We start from the raw sequence: 16,724 nt of genomic DNA, 5'->3' as shown, positions 1-16,724 counted from the left end.
ATCAAGTATGATCCTAAGTAGAGGACTACCTGTATTTATTTTTATTTGGTACAACAACATTTGGGATTCTTATTGAGGGACAGATTATCCTATTCTAGAAAAAAGGCTTTGCGCTGTGAGTGCCTCAGTATAAAACTCTAAGTGCTTCAGTGTAAAGCTCACAAGGGAGAAATAATTTTATTTAGTCTGTGAATTGAGCCAATCAAAAAGAAAGCTATAAAAGGACTTTCAAATCCAAGACACTCTAAAAAAAAGATTACTTAAGGAAGAAGATGCTTTTAATTTGTGTAAAACCTTTTCTTCTCAAGTAAAAGTTGCATTATTGGTGCGGGGGGGGGGGGGAGAGAAAGAGAGGGAGAGAGAAACTTCCTCTACTGCATAACAAATACTTGAAGGATAAAGATGCATTGAAATCTACTCTGTTGGATTAAATCAAAGAAAGAGAAAGTAAATGGCTGATCTGTATGATACATTAGTCATGACTTTCCTCCAGGCTTTAGCAATATATTGTAACTAGGAATTTCCTCTGGACCATTCTAATAATCTACTAAAATATTAAAAATGAAATTGATATTAATTTTAAACAATAGCATTCTGTAAAGTTCAGAAAAGTGCTTTTTAAAAATGTTTCGATAAATTGTTTAGAAGAACAAACTGTAACATTGCTTTGCAGATTATTTCTCTTGCCACAGAAACCAAATCCACACAAAGCACAAGACTTTACAAATTCTATATTAATATGGCTATAAATATTTGTGTATATGGCTCCCCAAATCAATACAGACTGTGGAAACATTACACTGGACCTCAAGCATCTTGCGGTGTGTGCCTCTCCATTCTTCCTCCATACTCTGGGTCCTTGGTTTCCAAATAAGATGCAAAGGTTTCTACAGTCTGTGTTGATTTGGGGAGCAATGTCATCTGCTGGTATTCATCCACTATGCTTCATTAAGTCCAGGGTCAACACAGCTGTCTACCGGGAGATTTTGGAGTGCTTTGTGCTTCCATCTGCATACGAGCATTAGGGGGTTAGTGACTTACATTTTCTAGCAGGACTTGTCACCTGCCCACACTACCTAAAGCACCAAAACCTGCTTCAATGACCATGGGATTACTGTCCTTTATTGGCCAGCAAACTCACCTGACCTGACACCCATATCTATGGGGCATTGCCAAGAGAAAGATGAGAGACATGACACGGAACAATGCAGAAGAGCTGAAGGCCGCTATTGAAGTGTCCTGGTCTTCCATAACACCTCAGCAGTGCCACAGGCTGATAGCACCCATGCCACACCACATTGAGGCAGTAATTGCTGCAAAAGAGGCCCAAATGAAGTACTGAGTACATATGTATTCTTATACTTTTCAGAAGTCTGATATTGTTCTATGTACAATCCTTTTTTAATTGATTGCATGTAATATTCTAATTTTCTGAGATGGGGGATTTGAGGTTTTCATGAGCTGTACCCCATAATCATCGTAATTATGACAAATCACGGCTTCAACTATCTTGGCTTGCATGTTATGAAAATCTCTCATATATTAAGTTTCAGCTTTTAAGCTACATGACTGAAATAAATGAATGTTTGCATGATATTCTAATTTTTCGAGTTTCATCTGTATGCTCAAGAGAAGTAGTCAGAAGAAAACTAGCTTGGTTAAATGACATTTTACCAAAATATTTGGGACTCAAATTATTAGCAGATTGAATAGCTAATAAGCACAGGTTTCATAGCTGTATATAAATGGTTTTTTGCTATGCCTCATGGCCAAATTTGAAAAATCAATGTAAGCTTAGCTCTTATCTTTTATTTAATGGAATCTAAGAGAATTTGAAGTCCAAGTTATATAAAACTGTAAAGTAATATTTCTCTCATCAACTTCTGAATGAAAAATGCCTGAGAAAATTAAGGGGAAAGAGTGGAGAAACACCAGTTTTACTTTTCTGACTTGACCAAGAATAACTAAGTCTGACTTGATCATAAATAGCTGAAGATTGAAGCTTGCCTACTATATTGCACATGATTTTCTCATTTTAAGAGAAAAGTTTACAATTTCCTAAAGTCTTTATGTCCCATACTTGTATATCCCCCCGTACAGAACCATTGCTGATTATGAACTAATATTGATAATCACTAGCCAAAATTGGCTGTTTGAATTGTAATGTATTGAGTGATACTGTAAGGTATTTATATCCAAATTTAAGTGGCTCAGATAAACCATCACCACCTTTTTTCATTATCTGTTTCATTCCAAAGCAGCTTGAAAAATATTTTGCAATTTTGTCTAGAGACATTGACACTTCGACTGCAAATTACCAGTCTTTGAGCTTACTGGTCCCTGATTTGTGAAGAGCTCACAAGGAAAATCCCATCTACAAGATTTCCAGGCTGAGCTTCTCAGACAACGGATGGAATCCACACATGGACGTGAAAAGAAGGGATAAGCCATGCTTATATGAAGAATAAAAGAAGAGAACACACTCACGTAGTTCTTCCTGATGTCTCTCGGTCTGCTCAAAATAGTGACGGAGCTCTTCTGTGATTTCCATGTTGTCGAGGTCACATTCTATGTCCTCTTCACCTTCAGATTCTGAATCTGTTTCAGAATCTTTCTCTGCTGCTCTCCTTTTTCTAAAATAACGCAGGTCATCCTGAGGTCTTGGAGGATACCGTGGTTTGTTGTCTGAGGTGGAAAAAGAAGATGGAGCACTTCTCCCTGGAACATTTTCATCCCAGTCAGAATAACGTTGATCTTGTTTGGAAGGATGAAGTGATGGATTATATAATAATTCCATAGCTTTCCTATAAGCGTTTTTATGTCTATACATCCACTCCATAGCTTCATTGTAATGTTTCCAATATCTTGCATACATTTTTTGAAAATACCATGGTCCTATGTCATGATTTAAAAAATTTGCCTAAAAAGGAAAACAAAGTTCAGGAGTGTAAGATTTCATTTCTATATAATGTGTGTAAGAGTCCTATGTGGAAAACAAATATTTGTTGTAGCATGTCATAGCATATTACTTTACTACACCACATGCAAAACATAAAAGAATTGGAAATACACAGATAAATGTTCTCTCTTCTCCTACCCTATTCCAAAACTATTAATCAGACTCATTTTTAAATATATCATTAAATAGATTACCACTATAAATGGGATGTACCTAGAGACATTCTAACAATGATAATCATGAATACATTATTGCTGCTCCTACATATATTTATGTCTATAATAGCTTTTAGGACCATCAAAAATAGAGAAGCTACCAGTTCACCCGATATTTAGGAAGGAAGAAAGAGAGGGAGGGAAATAAAGATGAAAAAAAGAATAGAAAGTGATCAGAATAGAATGGTTCCATTAGAGCAGAGGTATCAAACGCAAGGCCCGCAAACTAGATCCGGACATCAGAGTGCTTATATTTGGCCTGCGGGCCCACATTAGAAACATCTAAAGGTTGGCCTGCAGGAGCCTTGCCCTGCCCAGGCGGTGATCTACAAACTGGTGGCAGTTGGCAGAGTGCTATTGGAATCATGGCAGCCAAAATTGGAGCTTGGGGAGGGAGGGGGCAAGCGTGTCATTTCTGAGCTCCATTTATGCTGGCAGAGTGCTGTAGGAAGCCATGGCCTTCCAAGTGCTATGTGTGTATACATACATACATACATACATACATACATACATACATACATACATAGAGAAGAGAGAGAGAGAGAGAGAGAGAGAGAGAGAGAGAGAGAGAGAGAGAGAGAGAGAGAAGATGGTCTGCTTCCAGAATGGTTTGAAATTGAAGGAAGGCCATGACCTAGGGATGTGGCGAATTTCAAGCAGGTGGGTATTTGTTGGCAACAATTTGCTGGGTAGTAGAAGAAATGCTGTGTCCTAGGGACATGGCTGACCCTGCTGTTGGTGCCCCAGGAGCATGGCACACTGCTGAGCTGGGAGCGCAAGACTCCTCTGGGATAATCAGCAGCCCTGGGTTACTTCTCTAACATTTTTATTTTTATTATTTTTGCTTTTATTTCATTTTTCATTTTACTTTATTTTATTTATTAGGGTCTGTTAATGATAATCCATAGTTGGTAGGAATATGAATGACCAGAGAGGAATTTTAAAAATCTTCTTTACTTTTTATTACTCTATTTTTTTATTTATTAGATTTGTATGCCGCCCCTCTCCGTAGACTTGGGGCGGCTTTAAATCAACTACTCTCTGTCCATCTTTAACATGCCAATTTGAGGTTGATTTTTTTTTCTGAATTCAGAGGTCTTTGGGAAGACTTCTTGTTTTTTCCATGTGTTTCCATTTTCTTTACAGATAGTCCTCAACTTACAATAATTAATTTAATGACTATTCAAAATTACGACAACATTGAAAAAAGTGACCTATGACCATTTTTCATTCTTATGACTGTTGCTGCACCCCAAGTCTTATTAAATTTCAGACGTTTGGCAGCTGACTCATTTTTATGACCGTTGCAGTGTACAGGGTTCAGGTGATCACCTTTTGCAACCTTCTGACAAGCAGTCAACGAGGAAGCCAGATTCACTCAACTGTGTCATTAACTTAACAACTGCAGTGATTCACTCAACAACTGTAGAAAGAAAGGTTGTAAAATGAGTCAAAATTCACTTAAAAAATATCTCACTAACCAACAGAAATTTTGGGCTCAATTGTGGTCATAAATCCAGTACAACTTGCTCTGATGATTTTATAAATGTTGTTTGAATATTGTTCTAAGTCTTCCCAACGGTTCTCTGAAACCTTGTTAAGTTCTTTCTTGAGAAATTATCTCTCTTGGCTTTGGCTTCTTTTCCTTGGCTGGTGCTGACATCCAGTTTGCTTTCTGCTCTTTCCTGGTCCTTTGGCAGATTCTTTTCACATTGACTTTTGACAACTTTTGGTTGTCAAGTTTAAAATGTCTGAGGATCTAGAGCAGTGATTTTCAACCTTTTTTGAGCTGTGGCACATTTTTTACATATACAAAATCATGGGGCACATTGAGGGGGGGAGAAGTGGGGGGGGGGGCTAAAAAAAGTTTGGACAAAAATTTTCTCTCTCTCTCTCTCTTCCTCCCTTTCGCTCTATTTCTCTTTCTCTCCCTTCCTTCCTCTCCATCCCTCTTTCTTTCTCCCTTCCTTCCTCTCTTTTTTGCTCTTTCTATCTCCCTCCTTACCTGCCTCTCTTTCTCTCTTGCTTTCTCTTTCTTTCTCTCTCTCTCTCTTGCTTTCTCTCTCTCTTTCTCTCTTGCTTTCTTTCTCTCTCTTTCTTTCTCTTGCTGAGCTTCGCGGCACACCTGACCATGTCTCACGGCACACTAGTGTGCCGCGGCACACTGGTTGAAAAACACTGATCTAGAGAACCAACTGGCACATCCAATAACCAAGATACTCCATACAACAATAAGTACCGTATTTCATTACTCTGGAGAACACTCCAATTTCTTATATCACAAAAGGTCAATGAAATAGCAAAGCAGTAGCAGGCAAAAGTTGTATCTAAAGGGATTTGAAATATGAAGCTGCTGAAAACAGCTACCTTATGTAATATACAGCTATATTACAGATGATGTAATATATAGAATCTTGGACTTCTAAATGAGTATCCGTCTGCCTGCGCTAACTATTCTTTGAAGAAAAAATATTGCAACTGCTTGTCCAGAAAATGTAGTCACATGCATATTTGCATGTATGTTCAAAAGTGCCCTCCATTATGTAAAACCCACTATAATTATAGTCAAGAGAGCTGCATTTCATTCAGCACTATGGAATCTTTTATTTCACTTTTAAGAGTGAAAAAAATATTTTTATTTCAATGGGGGGAAAAGTTAAACACTATGCAATCAACTAACGTTCTGTATCATGAATATCTCTTGGTCACCAAATCCCAAAAGTTGACAAGGCTGATTTCTAAAAGTGCAGTTTTAGCCTAAGCGTTTAAGAATACATAGATTCTGGAAGCTTAAATGTATTTATTCTTAGTATTCAGTTTTAACAAATGAATCTCAAGAGGTCAATCTTCTTTTGTTTATGGCTAGTTTCACTTTCTGGTTCCCAGGGACCAGTAGGACATACTGTTTGTCAGATGCATTTGAATACAAGTTTCTTCTCCACCTTCAAACTTCTCTGAAAAGCTTTATTTTGGGAGAGGGGGAGGAAACTTGACAATGGATTCAGTCTTTATGCCGCTGAAGTTAATGGCAACATTCCCATTATTTTAATCGCCCAGGACTACACAATAGCCTTTTGAAGACACAATTTGCAAGGACAAGAACAAATTGCTCCAAAGATTAGCTATTTTGCATACAACTTTTCCTCCTTGTTAATGTTATACGCAAATACTTTTTTTGTTTCTACTTACTTAAAAGCACCCCCCCCCAAAAAAAACCCCAGATAAAAAACCTAAAACTTAGAATTCAAGTTTATATTTAGCATAACATCTTTTGGATGCAAATATCAGAATTTAGCACCAGCATGAAAAAAATCCATTAGTCTAATGCTTTGCCTGATATCCTAACTTAATCTTCTTTAACCAAGCATCCTTCAGATGCAAACCTCCATCACCACAAGTTTATAGCACATGCAGGTTATTTTATTCTAACTTGTAGATTTGCATATGCTAACAGTTGCTACTAGGATATTTTTAGGACCTGAGAATTTGTAGCTGTGTGCATTTTATCAGAATTTTTAAAAAGATTCTAAATAAAATTAAAATATTTTTTTCCTGATCAAGTGCACACAATCACAAATTTCCACAAAACCCCCACTTTTATTCTATTTTTATTTTATTTGTATGGAATGGGTTAGTTCAACCGGTAAAAAAACCTGACAATTCCAGTAAAGGAAATCAATTAAATTTTCTTGCTCAAGTGCAAAATCTTAAATGTTTTTCTTCAAGCTTATTTTGATGGCAACTTCACTGAGAAAAAAACACACAGCTGGCTGATTTGCAAAGCTGTTGTTAATTGCAAAGAGAGACGGTAATGACAGTTTCAACTGGTTAGTATTGTGATTCTGATGCAAAGCCGAAACTTTTTGAGGGAAAACAAAAAAGGCTAGAAGTGATCTAAGAAAACTTCAAGTTTAAATAGAATGTTAATAAAATCTCAGTATTTAAAACATTTTAACATTAAACCTTTTTTGTTAATCTAGGATGATTATGGAACAAGTAGTGGTTAAGACATCAGAAAATTACTGAGTTCTAGATCCACATTAGACACAAAGCCAGCTGGGTAACACTGGGCCAGTCATTCTCTCTCAGTCTTCGAAAGAAGACAATGGCAAATCACAAAAACAACTTGCCAAGAAAGACAAGTCAAAGCACTGCCAGGAGTCCAGAACTGATTTGAAGATAAACACATAGAGAGGATGATTATGAGGAACATACTGACCTTTCTAAATATTAAATAAATTATACTATGTATTTCTACAGAAGCTACAAGGAATAAAAACAACTAGAAACATGAAAGACAATTACAATAATGTTACTTTTAAGATTCTGCTGAGCAAAAACTTCTTGAGTCTGGCATCCTAAGAGATCTCTACAAATTTTATTACTATAAGGTGAACAAATGGACAGCTTCAGGTTAGGAAATATTGAAAGTACCAAGTTGGAAAGAGGTGAGCATATTAAGCCTACAATGTTTCTGTGCACGTGGATGCAAAAATAATTTGACTTATTTATAATAATCAAAAAAACCATTTATTTAATTTCTAATGTAGTTATGGAATGGATATGAATTTTACCAATCATACATCCTGTGTGGACATTCATAGCACCATACAATTAAATATGAAGAGCAAAGCCCAAGTTGCTAGGTGTGGAGCTACTGGAACAACAATAAGCAGATATATTAAATTAGATTAAAGTGATGGACAGGAGTGTGAAACTCTAGGTTCTTATCTCCTTTAGATACAGAATTTGGTGATAAGACTAGACGGGGAAAACATCTATCTACCCACAAAACAGGAGCATGAGGGGAAAATATTGGCCCATAATTTTCAGTGAAGAGTGCATGGATTATATATATACATATGCAAACATATGCACATATATTCCTACCTCTCAAAAGCTAAAATACAAACCTTTCACTTAGTTCAAGTTTCAAGTTTTATTGGATTTATGTGCCGCCCCTCTCCGAAAACTTGGGACGGCTAACAACAATCATGAACAATATATAATAATAATCCAATACTAAAAGCAAATTAAAAATCCTTAATATATAAAACCAAACATACATACAAACATACCATGCATACAATTGTAACGGCCTAGGGGGAGAAGAAGTCTTAATTCCCCCATGCCTGGTGGCAGAGGTGGGTTTTAAGTAGCTTACGAAAGGCAAGGAGGGTGGGGGCAATTCTAATCTCTGGGGGGAGTTGGTTCCAGAGGGCCAGGGCCGCCACAGTGGCATTGTTTAGTTGATGGGACCCGGAGAAGACCCACTCTGTGGGACCTAACTGGCCGCTGGGATTCATGCGGCAGAAGGCGGTCCCTGAGGTAATCTGGTCCGGTGCCATGAAGGGCTTTATAGGTCATAACCAACACTTTGAATTGTGACCGGAAACTGATCGGCAACCAATGCAGACTGTGGAGTGTTGGTGTGACATGGGCATATTTAGAGAAGCCCATGATTGCTCGCGCAGCTGCATTCTGCACGATCTGAAGTTTCCGAACACTTTTCAAAGGTAGCCCCATGTAAAGAGCGTTACAGTAGTCGAGCCTCGAGGTGATGAGGGCATGAGTGACTGTGAGCAGTGACTCCCGGTCCAAATAGGGTTGCAACTGATGCACCAGGCGAACCTGGGCGAACGCTCCCCTCGCCACAGCTGAAAGATGTTTCTCTAATGTGAGCTGTGGATCGAGGAGGACGCCCAAGTTGCGAACCCTCTCTGAGGGGGTCAATGATTCTCCCCCCAGGGTAATGGATGGACAGATGGAATTGTCCTTGGGAGGCAGGACCCACAGCCACTCCGTCTTGTCTGGGTTGAGTTTGAGTTTGTCGACATCCATCCAGGCCCCAACAGCCTCCAGGCACCGGCACATCACTTAGATTTATGTTCTTACCAAATTCTTTTATCATCTTAAAGCTGCTTATCTAATAGGCTATTACTTTGATCCAATTTTAGAGCTCAACTTTTCAGGAAAAAAAATACCCATAATTTCTATATTCAAAATCTGACTGGAAGATAAAGCATACTTCAGTACAAAGCAGGGGTGAAATCCAATTTTTTCCGCTACTGTGAGCTCTGTGGGTGTGGCTTGGTAGTTGGGTAGGCATGGCCAAGTCGACCTCACTTCTTTGCCCTAATGACCTACAAAACAATATACATGAGCTTATTGTTCTTAAGTATTTATGTACCTCTTTTATTGTTTTGTGTATAATAATTGGTATATCTCCTTTTCACTTTTGAAAAATTTCACCCTGAATTTTACCCTCGATCTATCTACTTGCTTTCCCCAAGTTGGGAGAAGAGGAGGAGGAGGCTTATTTTGTCTCTCATACAACCTCCTGATGAAGCAAATGGTATTGCCTACTCTAGTCCCATTCATCTTTCGCTTCTTGGCTCTATCAACATGGTGGCTTGAGAGCATCCCAGTTGGAACTGTAGCCTGGAAATAATGTGCTCTGCAGTCCTATTATCTGTTTCTAGCCATCTGGGCACTGAAGTTAGATTCAGTCAGATTTACAGTCCAGTCATCTGGAAGAGGTAAGCAGGGACAGGGCGTGGGTGGGGTCAACCAGGGACAATTTTTACCAGATCAATTCAAATTGTTCCTACAGTCTCTCCCGAGCCAAGGTGATTGAATTTCACCCCTGGTACAAAGGTATAGAAAAGGCATTATAGGATTCACTATTCTGTTTTCTAAACCTTTGATTCTGCATTCGCTTTCCAAAATCTATTGATTGAAGTTCCCATCAAATTGTCTATAAATTTCAGTAGTTACATTGAAAGGTAAAATGATTTGTTTTGATACCATGTGTAAGTGTTGAATAATGGAGCAACTTTTACTAAACTATTCTGCATTCTTTCCTCTTTTTTTATTACAGTATGAAACTCATTGACAATGTTGCCCATGCACAATAGCACCTATACATCCAAATGGATGTTAAATGGTTTCAAAAGCAATTCAACTGCAAACATATCTGTATATACTAACATGAAACAAATCAAATACATTAGCAATTATAAGGAAATAAAACTTACCATTGTCTACTGGTATAGGTATCAGTCGTAACTGCGAACTAAAAGACAAAAGAAAATTCAAATCAAAATTTAGCACAGAGTAGTTAAGATGAAAGAGCAGCCATTTAAATTCCCAGAGATTACATTTATGGCTGCATTTTATTTTTTAAAGCCCTTTTTAAAAATCTCTGTTCACTAAATGATAATTTAGTTCTTTCTAATTTCATCATGTGAAGCAATATGTTAATTTTCAAGAGGCGAAGATTTTTGAGTGATATAAAATTCTTAGACAAAACTTTCCAAAATACCAAATTACTTTTCAGATGTTTTGCAGTGCCTCAGGAAAAATGTTTGGCAAAATTCCACTCTCACTTTCCATTTTATTCTTTTCATTCTTACTGTTAATTGTTCAACACATTTACTTCAAGATAAATCCAAACCAACTTAGTGAAATGTACTTCTGGTGAGACAACCATAAAATTGCAATGTTGATATTCAATTTCTCATGTTCTCCAGGAAAAAAATAGTTTTATCTTTGGGTGCTTACTGCCCAAAAAGCTTATCTGGAAATTTGTAAAATATGATGTAAACATGCTTTTCCTCCCAGTATATTTTTAAAAACAGGATTGCCTTTTGTGACTTCAATCATTGACCTTTAAAATACTCTGACCCTTTCCCTCTCCAGTAAATGGCACAGCTAAAAGAACAACCCACCCATTCTGTAAAACCAATCTGTCTCATAAACAGCTAACACAATCGTTTTATGGTGGCAGTCGTTTTGAACATCTCAAAGTTGAAAACATCCTTATGTCACAAACAACTTTGAACATTGCCAATACTGAGCAGATGCAAAAGAAAACCCTTCACACACAATAAAAGCCAAAGACAGAGTTTAAGCTGGGGTTTTAAATTAACTTAAACTTAAATATTAGATTTGTTTACATTGTATTATTATTGCTGTGAGCCGCCCCGAGTCTGCGGAGAGGGGCGGCATACAAATCTGATAAACAAACAAACAAACAAACAAATTAGCCACCTCTCTCCTTTCATTAATTGGAACAACTCGCCATGGCCAACTTGCCACACTCAACTCACTATGGTCAATGCAGCCAACTCACCATGGGACAACTTGTTGTGGGACAATTCTATTTAATTATTAAAATTATTTAAAATATGTTAATTTGTGTAATTCACATTTTTTTTAATCCCTCCTTTGGCATCCTTTATGATTCTGTTTCAGTATTTCATCAATGTTTAGTGTAATTCTTGTCTCGAGGCGAGTTGGCTGCAACAAATTGACTGCGGCGAGTTGTCATAGACCTACTATCAGGCTGATCTCCATTTCAAGTGATTTCCAAATGAACAAGTGACCACAAAGCAGCGCAGAAAGGCAGCTAATGTGATTGTACATCTGAGTGCAATTGCCTGTTATTTGCATGCTACTTATATACAACTTGTATTGGGGAAAGATCTGAAATTTCATTATCCTACACAGAAAAAAACCCTATAATATACTGCTTCTCCTACAATTTTGGAAAGCAAGAAGAAAAATAAAGCCATAGACTAAGGCCCACCCTCTCCTCATCCTAGGGTGCTCATGGAAGCATGCAGAAGAGAGCGTGCCTTATTGTTCTGTTTCCAGGCTTTTGGATTGAAGCCACCAACTGAAACCACTAATTTCAGCTTTAAAACACACTATTTATTGGAATACACAGCATTCAGCAAAAGGCAGTTTGTTAAGTGTTCAGGGAATATTTTTTTTGTTGCTGCGAAGTTATCTTTCTTAAAAAAAATATTTTTTATTGATTTTTGATTTCAAGACAACAAAACAAAAACACAGACAAAACACAGAACGTTAAAAAGGAGCAAAAACCACTCCATTCTTTTCAGAAGTCACGGGGATTCTTACAAGTCGTATTAAAAGAGAGAAAAAGGTAGATAAAAAGAAAAATGTTAACTATATATAATACTAAATTACTATTTACAGGATTTGCACGATTTTATACCATCTGTTATAGAAATATACTATTACATAAATATTCTTTTGTTCAACCAATCATAAAACCTATACCAAATTTTATTATATTCCGATTCTTCTTGTCCTTTTAGCAGCCTTGTCATCATATCCATTTCAGCGCAATCAGTAATCCTATTGATTATTTCTTCTTTTGGAATTTCAACATTCTTCCATCTTTGTGCATAAGCTAGCCTGGCTGCCGTTAAAATATGTATTAATAGATATTTCGTTTCATTTTTAAATTTTTGGGAGGGTAACCTAGTAGAAAGAATTCTGGAGTTTTTCCCACTTCATCTTGTATTATTTCTTTTAACCATTTCTCTATTAGATTCCAATAATATTTAGCTTTAGGACAGGTCCACCACTGGTGATAATAAGTGCCTATCTCTTTTTTAGATTTCCAACAATTCGGTTGGGAGTTCGGATACAATTTATAAAGTCTGTAGGGTGGCAAATGCCATCTGCTGCGAAGTTATCAATTAAGTTCCGGGACAGGCACCAGCTTCGGCCTAATGGCCTTCCAAATGAGATAACAAATAGAATGCAGCCTGGAAGAGAAAAATCAGCTCACCAATTTTCTAACAGTCATTCAACATCTGGCAAAGAGTTTTTAACAAGGCAGAAATCAGGTTTTGTGTGGGGCATCTTGGAGCATCTCAACTCTAATACAACTTCCATGAAACCTCATCCCAAATTTCCCCAAAATCCTTTGCTTTTATACTAGCTGGAATTGGCCTCAAACCTCCAAGAGGTAAAGCTGCAAGCTTATTTCCTTTTGTCATACAAGTTTAGTTGTCTTCTCCTGTAACCTCCTGTATCTCACATCTAAAAGTGGGTCATCCAGTTTAATATCTTCATCCTCCCATTGATATATCAGCTTTCTCTGGTGGTCCCTCAGTGTTCCTCCAGAACACTTTCACCCTCACTCTCTCTGCATCAGCTAGCAACCCACTGGCCCAGGGTATCCAGAGGGGCCTGGCTCATCCTCCTCAGAATCTGACATTACTAGAGGTGGACAAAGAGCGGTCACCACACTTATGAGGAAGGAAAGGCCCCCAATTCTCTTCACAAGGCACACCAGGAGATGGAGTTTAAAGGAGAGGGAGCTGGGAGGGGCATTTGTTGGGAAGAAATGCTGAATTCATCTAGTGTGAAGAGTTGCATTCATGACTATTTGAATTATTGTCATGCTTCTGTGTGCTTATCTTGTCTTTCTGAAATTATTGCCGTGAAATCTTCACTTCTTGCACTCATTATCTTGCCCTGCTGGAATGATTGATTGCAGTCATTCTGCTTACAGTGGGTTTGGACTGGACTACAGTATCTGCAGTCAGAAGCTGCTGCAGATTTGTTGGGAGAGCTTTCTCCAGGCCAGAGAATAAACGGGAGGTTGGGGAAAAAGTTGGTGCCACTAAAGGGATTCATACTGGTACTCTGGCTATGTTGCCTTCATGCCATGCCCAGGTCATCACAGGTACCAAGGATATGAATCAGCGTACAGTGATGGAAATGCAATACATGTATATGCCTGCTCTAGGATTTTAATTTACTTGATTACATGCTATCCAACCATTATTATCACAAAGCAGGAAGGCTTTTACTTTAATTAGCAATATCCTTATTGTGCTAAGTCACTTTTTTCAGTGCCATTGTAACCTTAAACAGTCACTAAATGTTTGCAAGTTGAGGACTATCTGTACTGTCTATTCCTTCTAGATAGTTTGCACTGGGTTTTATAAACTATGGTTTAACATACCTCAACAATTATGAAATCATGCTGCGATTACACCTTTGTCTCAAAGAGATATACAAAAATCACTATATAGGAAAGTAGATCAGTAGAGCTACAGTAGGTCAGCTTTGGACTAAATAACTCCTCCTGCCAAGATCTTTCTCATCATTACTTAATGTCACAATGAAAAACCATGTACTGTACATCAAAACTGAATTTTTCATCACATTTTCATGATTCTTGCATGATAAGGTATTCTGTGATTAAGCAATTAGACAAAGAGAAAAATATACACACAGTACTTGTAATGCCTTCCAAATAAGCTGGACCTAGTGCAGTCTTTTTCTTATCTGGAAGGAACTAAGTTACAGAAGGTAACTTCTTTATCTTTCCTGCATCCCAGCTATGGAACAATCACAATCCAAAGCTCATTTTTTGTTCTGATCAAATCAAAGAGCACACAATTAAGAGGGACAATCCTTTATTATATCAGACTGGAAGAGTTACTAGAACAGACCTGGGCTTTGTGGCCCAGGCCTGCCCACTGTCTGTGACCAGCCCGCCTGCTATCTGTGACCGGACCGCGGAGGTAGGGGTCCACTCAAGTGCGAGGGTGAAAGAGCTCAACGTGTCTGCTGGGACTCTTCTGGTTCCTGCTTTCCTGATGAATTGAGGAAAGCAGGAACTGGAGGAGTCCCGGCAGACACGTTGAGCTCTTTCATTCTCACATTGGAGCGGACCCCAACCTCCTACCAACAGCGGCTGAGCACTGAAACCACGCAAACACTCCAGCACAGTGACTGTGGGGCACCGTATTGTCGTAAAGCAAACAATTAGGGGTCTGTAGAGTGGTACTGGGTGTTTAGGTCAGACTGGGGTCTGGGTCTTTACAGTATTGGGTAAAACTGAGTTAATTATATTAGTCCCACCCTCTAAAACCATCCCAATTTCTCATGCGGCCCCATGGCAAACGTAATTGCCCACCCCTGTACTAGAATGATTGTACTGCAGTAGTACTTGCTGCTGCTTGCTTTCGACCTTAGTTAAACCTGGAAGCAAGATCTCAAGATCTACCCTCATATTCTGCATTTCTATCTACATTAATTCTAGTGATCAATATATTCATGCAAAATCCTATCACTTTATACGAATAAATGACCTCAAAACTGCTGTGGCAGAAATTAAATGCTGCAAATTGTTGTTCTAATTAGTTCGTGTTAAATGAACTCGGTGTCAATAATACTTATTGTACATATTTGTGCAGAATGAGCGCCTAAAAGCAAGCTGAAGGAAGATAGCCACCATTCCAAATACAGCAATTTTAAATTTGCAACCATAAAACGTATTGCATTAATTTATACATAGATGTTTCATAAGATATAACGGGATGCACTTCTATTAGTAGAAGCAAAGAGGGCTGTAATTTAGGCAATTTAAAGTCTTCCTTTTTCAGATGCATATGGATTGCAACTCCCAAAATATTCGGGGTGCCAAATTAGTGATTTTTTAAAAAAGAAATCCTGTAATGCTGCTTCCAATGTTTTGTAGAAGTCCATTCAGGAGGTTTAACCTGCTAGTGGCTTCGGATATCTCCAAATGCCGGTTGTCAACAAATTAGTCTGGGTCAAGGCTTTTATTATTTTAGCAAGAGGACTAAAACTTCAAGCTACAGGATTCACAAAGAATGAGAGTAAACTCGATTTTTCTCTTAGAGTCACAGCTTTTCTTGATGCAACCTTCTTAAACTTTTCAAACGAAAGTGATTCGAGGGAGTTCAGATTAGAAACCGTTTTCCCTCTGCTTCTTCTTGAATCCTTTGTTTCCTCCTGCGGCCAGCCCGCCCTTAATCCGCTGCCTTTCAGATGCACTGGGTACAACGTGGCTGGCCGCACAGGATGGAAATTACATTTACAAGACAGCTGGGGGACATTGAATTGAGAAAAGCTACGCTGAACATTCCTGCAACGGAAGGGTGCCCCGTTTGCCTTTGCCTCCCTGCTTCCTCTCTTTCCGCCATTAGAAAAGAAAAACAGGGCTGAAACAACCAGCGCACATACTTGGTCCACGCGACGCCCGATTAGAACCACGCAGCCTCTCTTCTCCGTCCTGTAGGCTCGGAAGAGGAAGAGGAGGATCCTACTGCCATTAGGAAGTAAACACAGTTACGGTGCGTGAATATATGGGGCGGTGGCGCCATCTCTTGGTTTTAGGTGATCAACGCCATTAAAATAATGGCTTTTCCCCCCCAGAAGTGTTGTGTGTTCTTTGTAAGGAATTCAATCTTCGGAAGGGAATCTCCAGAAAGCTATCTAACCGAATGTTTCCCAACCTCCAAACTTGACTGTAAAAAATATGACTTCAGCAACCGAGTTGTCGAAGCGTGGAACTCATTACCTGACTCAGTAGTGTCAACCCCTAACCCCCAACATTTTTCCCTTAAGACTATCCACGATTGACCTCTCCAGTTTCCTTAGCGGTCATAAGGGGCGTGCATAAGTGCACCAGTGTGCCTTCCGTCCCCTGTCTAATTGTCTCTCCTTATCTCATTTATCTTTTCTTCCTTTCAAATATGTTCACCTATACTTTTATATCTTTTCCTCTATTCTTTTCTTTATTTATATTATTACATATCTATTCGCTTCAATGTGTATTATGTATTGGACAAAATATATATTTTTTTTAAAAAAACCTTGGCAACTTGAAGATATTTGGACTTTAACTTCCAGAATTTCCCAGCCAGCAAATGCTGGCTGGGGAATTCTGGGAGTTGAAGTCCAAATATCTT

General features: G+C 38.3%; 1 protein-coding gene across 2 annotated transcripts in view; it reads right to left on the bottom strand.

Annotated features, from left to right (window-relative positions):
* Window positions 1-16,082, bottom strand: part of GEMIN8 (gem nuclear organelle associated protein 8) — a 47,113-nt gene extending 31,031 nt beyond the window's left edge. Inside the window, exons 1-4 of one of the 2 annotated variants that reach the window (XM_070751810.1) lie at window positions 15,997-16,076; window positions 10,212-10,249; window positions 9,203-9,317; window positions 2,488-2,920 (exon numbers count right to left, since the gene is read on the bottom strand). In XM_070751810.1, the coding sequence (XP_070607911.1) occupies window positions 2,488-2,920; window positions 9,203-9,283 (514 nt within the window). In that variant the 5' untranslated portion in view covers window positions 9,284-9,317; window positions 10,212-10,249; window positions 15,997-16,076. Of the gene's footprint in view, window positions 1-2,487; window positions 2,921-9,202; window positions 9,318-10,211; window positions 10,250-15,996 lie in introns of both variants that reach the window. The other variant, XM_070751811.1, reaches the window with a different exon arrangement.
* Between the last annotated feature and the right edge of the window lie 642 nt (window positions 16,083-16,724).

Source organism: Erythrolamprus reginae, chromosome 4 (assembly GCF_031021105.1).
Source record: "Erythrolamprus reginae isolate rEryReg1 chromosome 4, rEryReg1.hap1, whole genome shotgun sequence".
Taxonomy (NCBI): Eukaryota; Metazoa; Chordata; class Lepidosauria; order Squamata; family Dipsadidae; genus Erythrolamprus; species Erythrolamprus reginae.
This window is presented reverse-complemented; position numbering and strand designations above follow the sequence as displayed.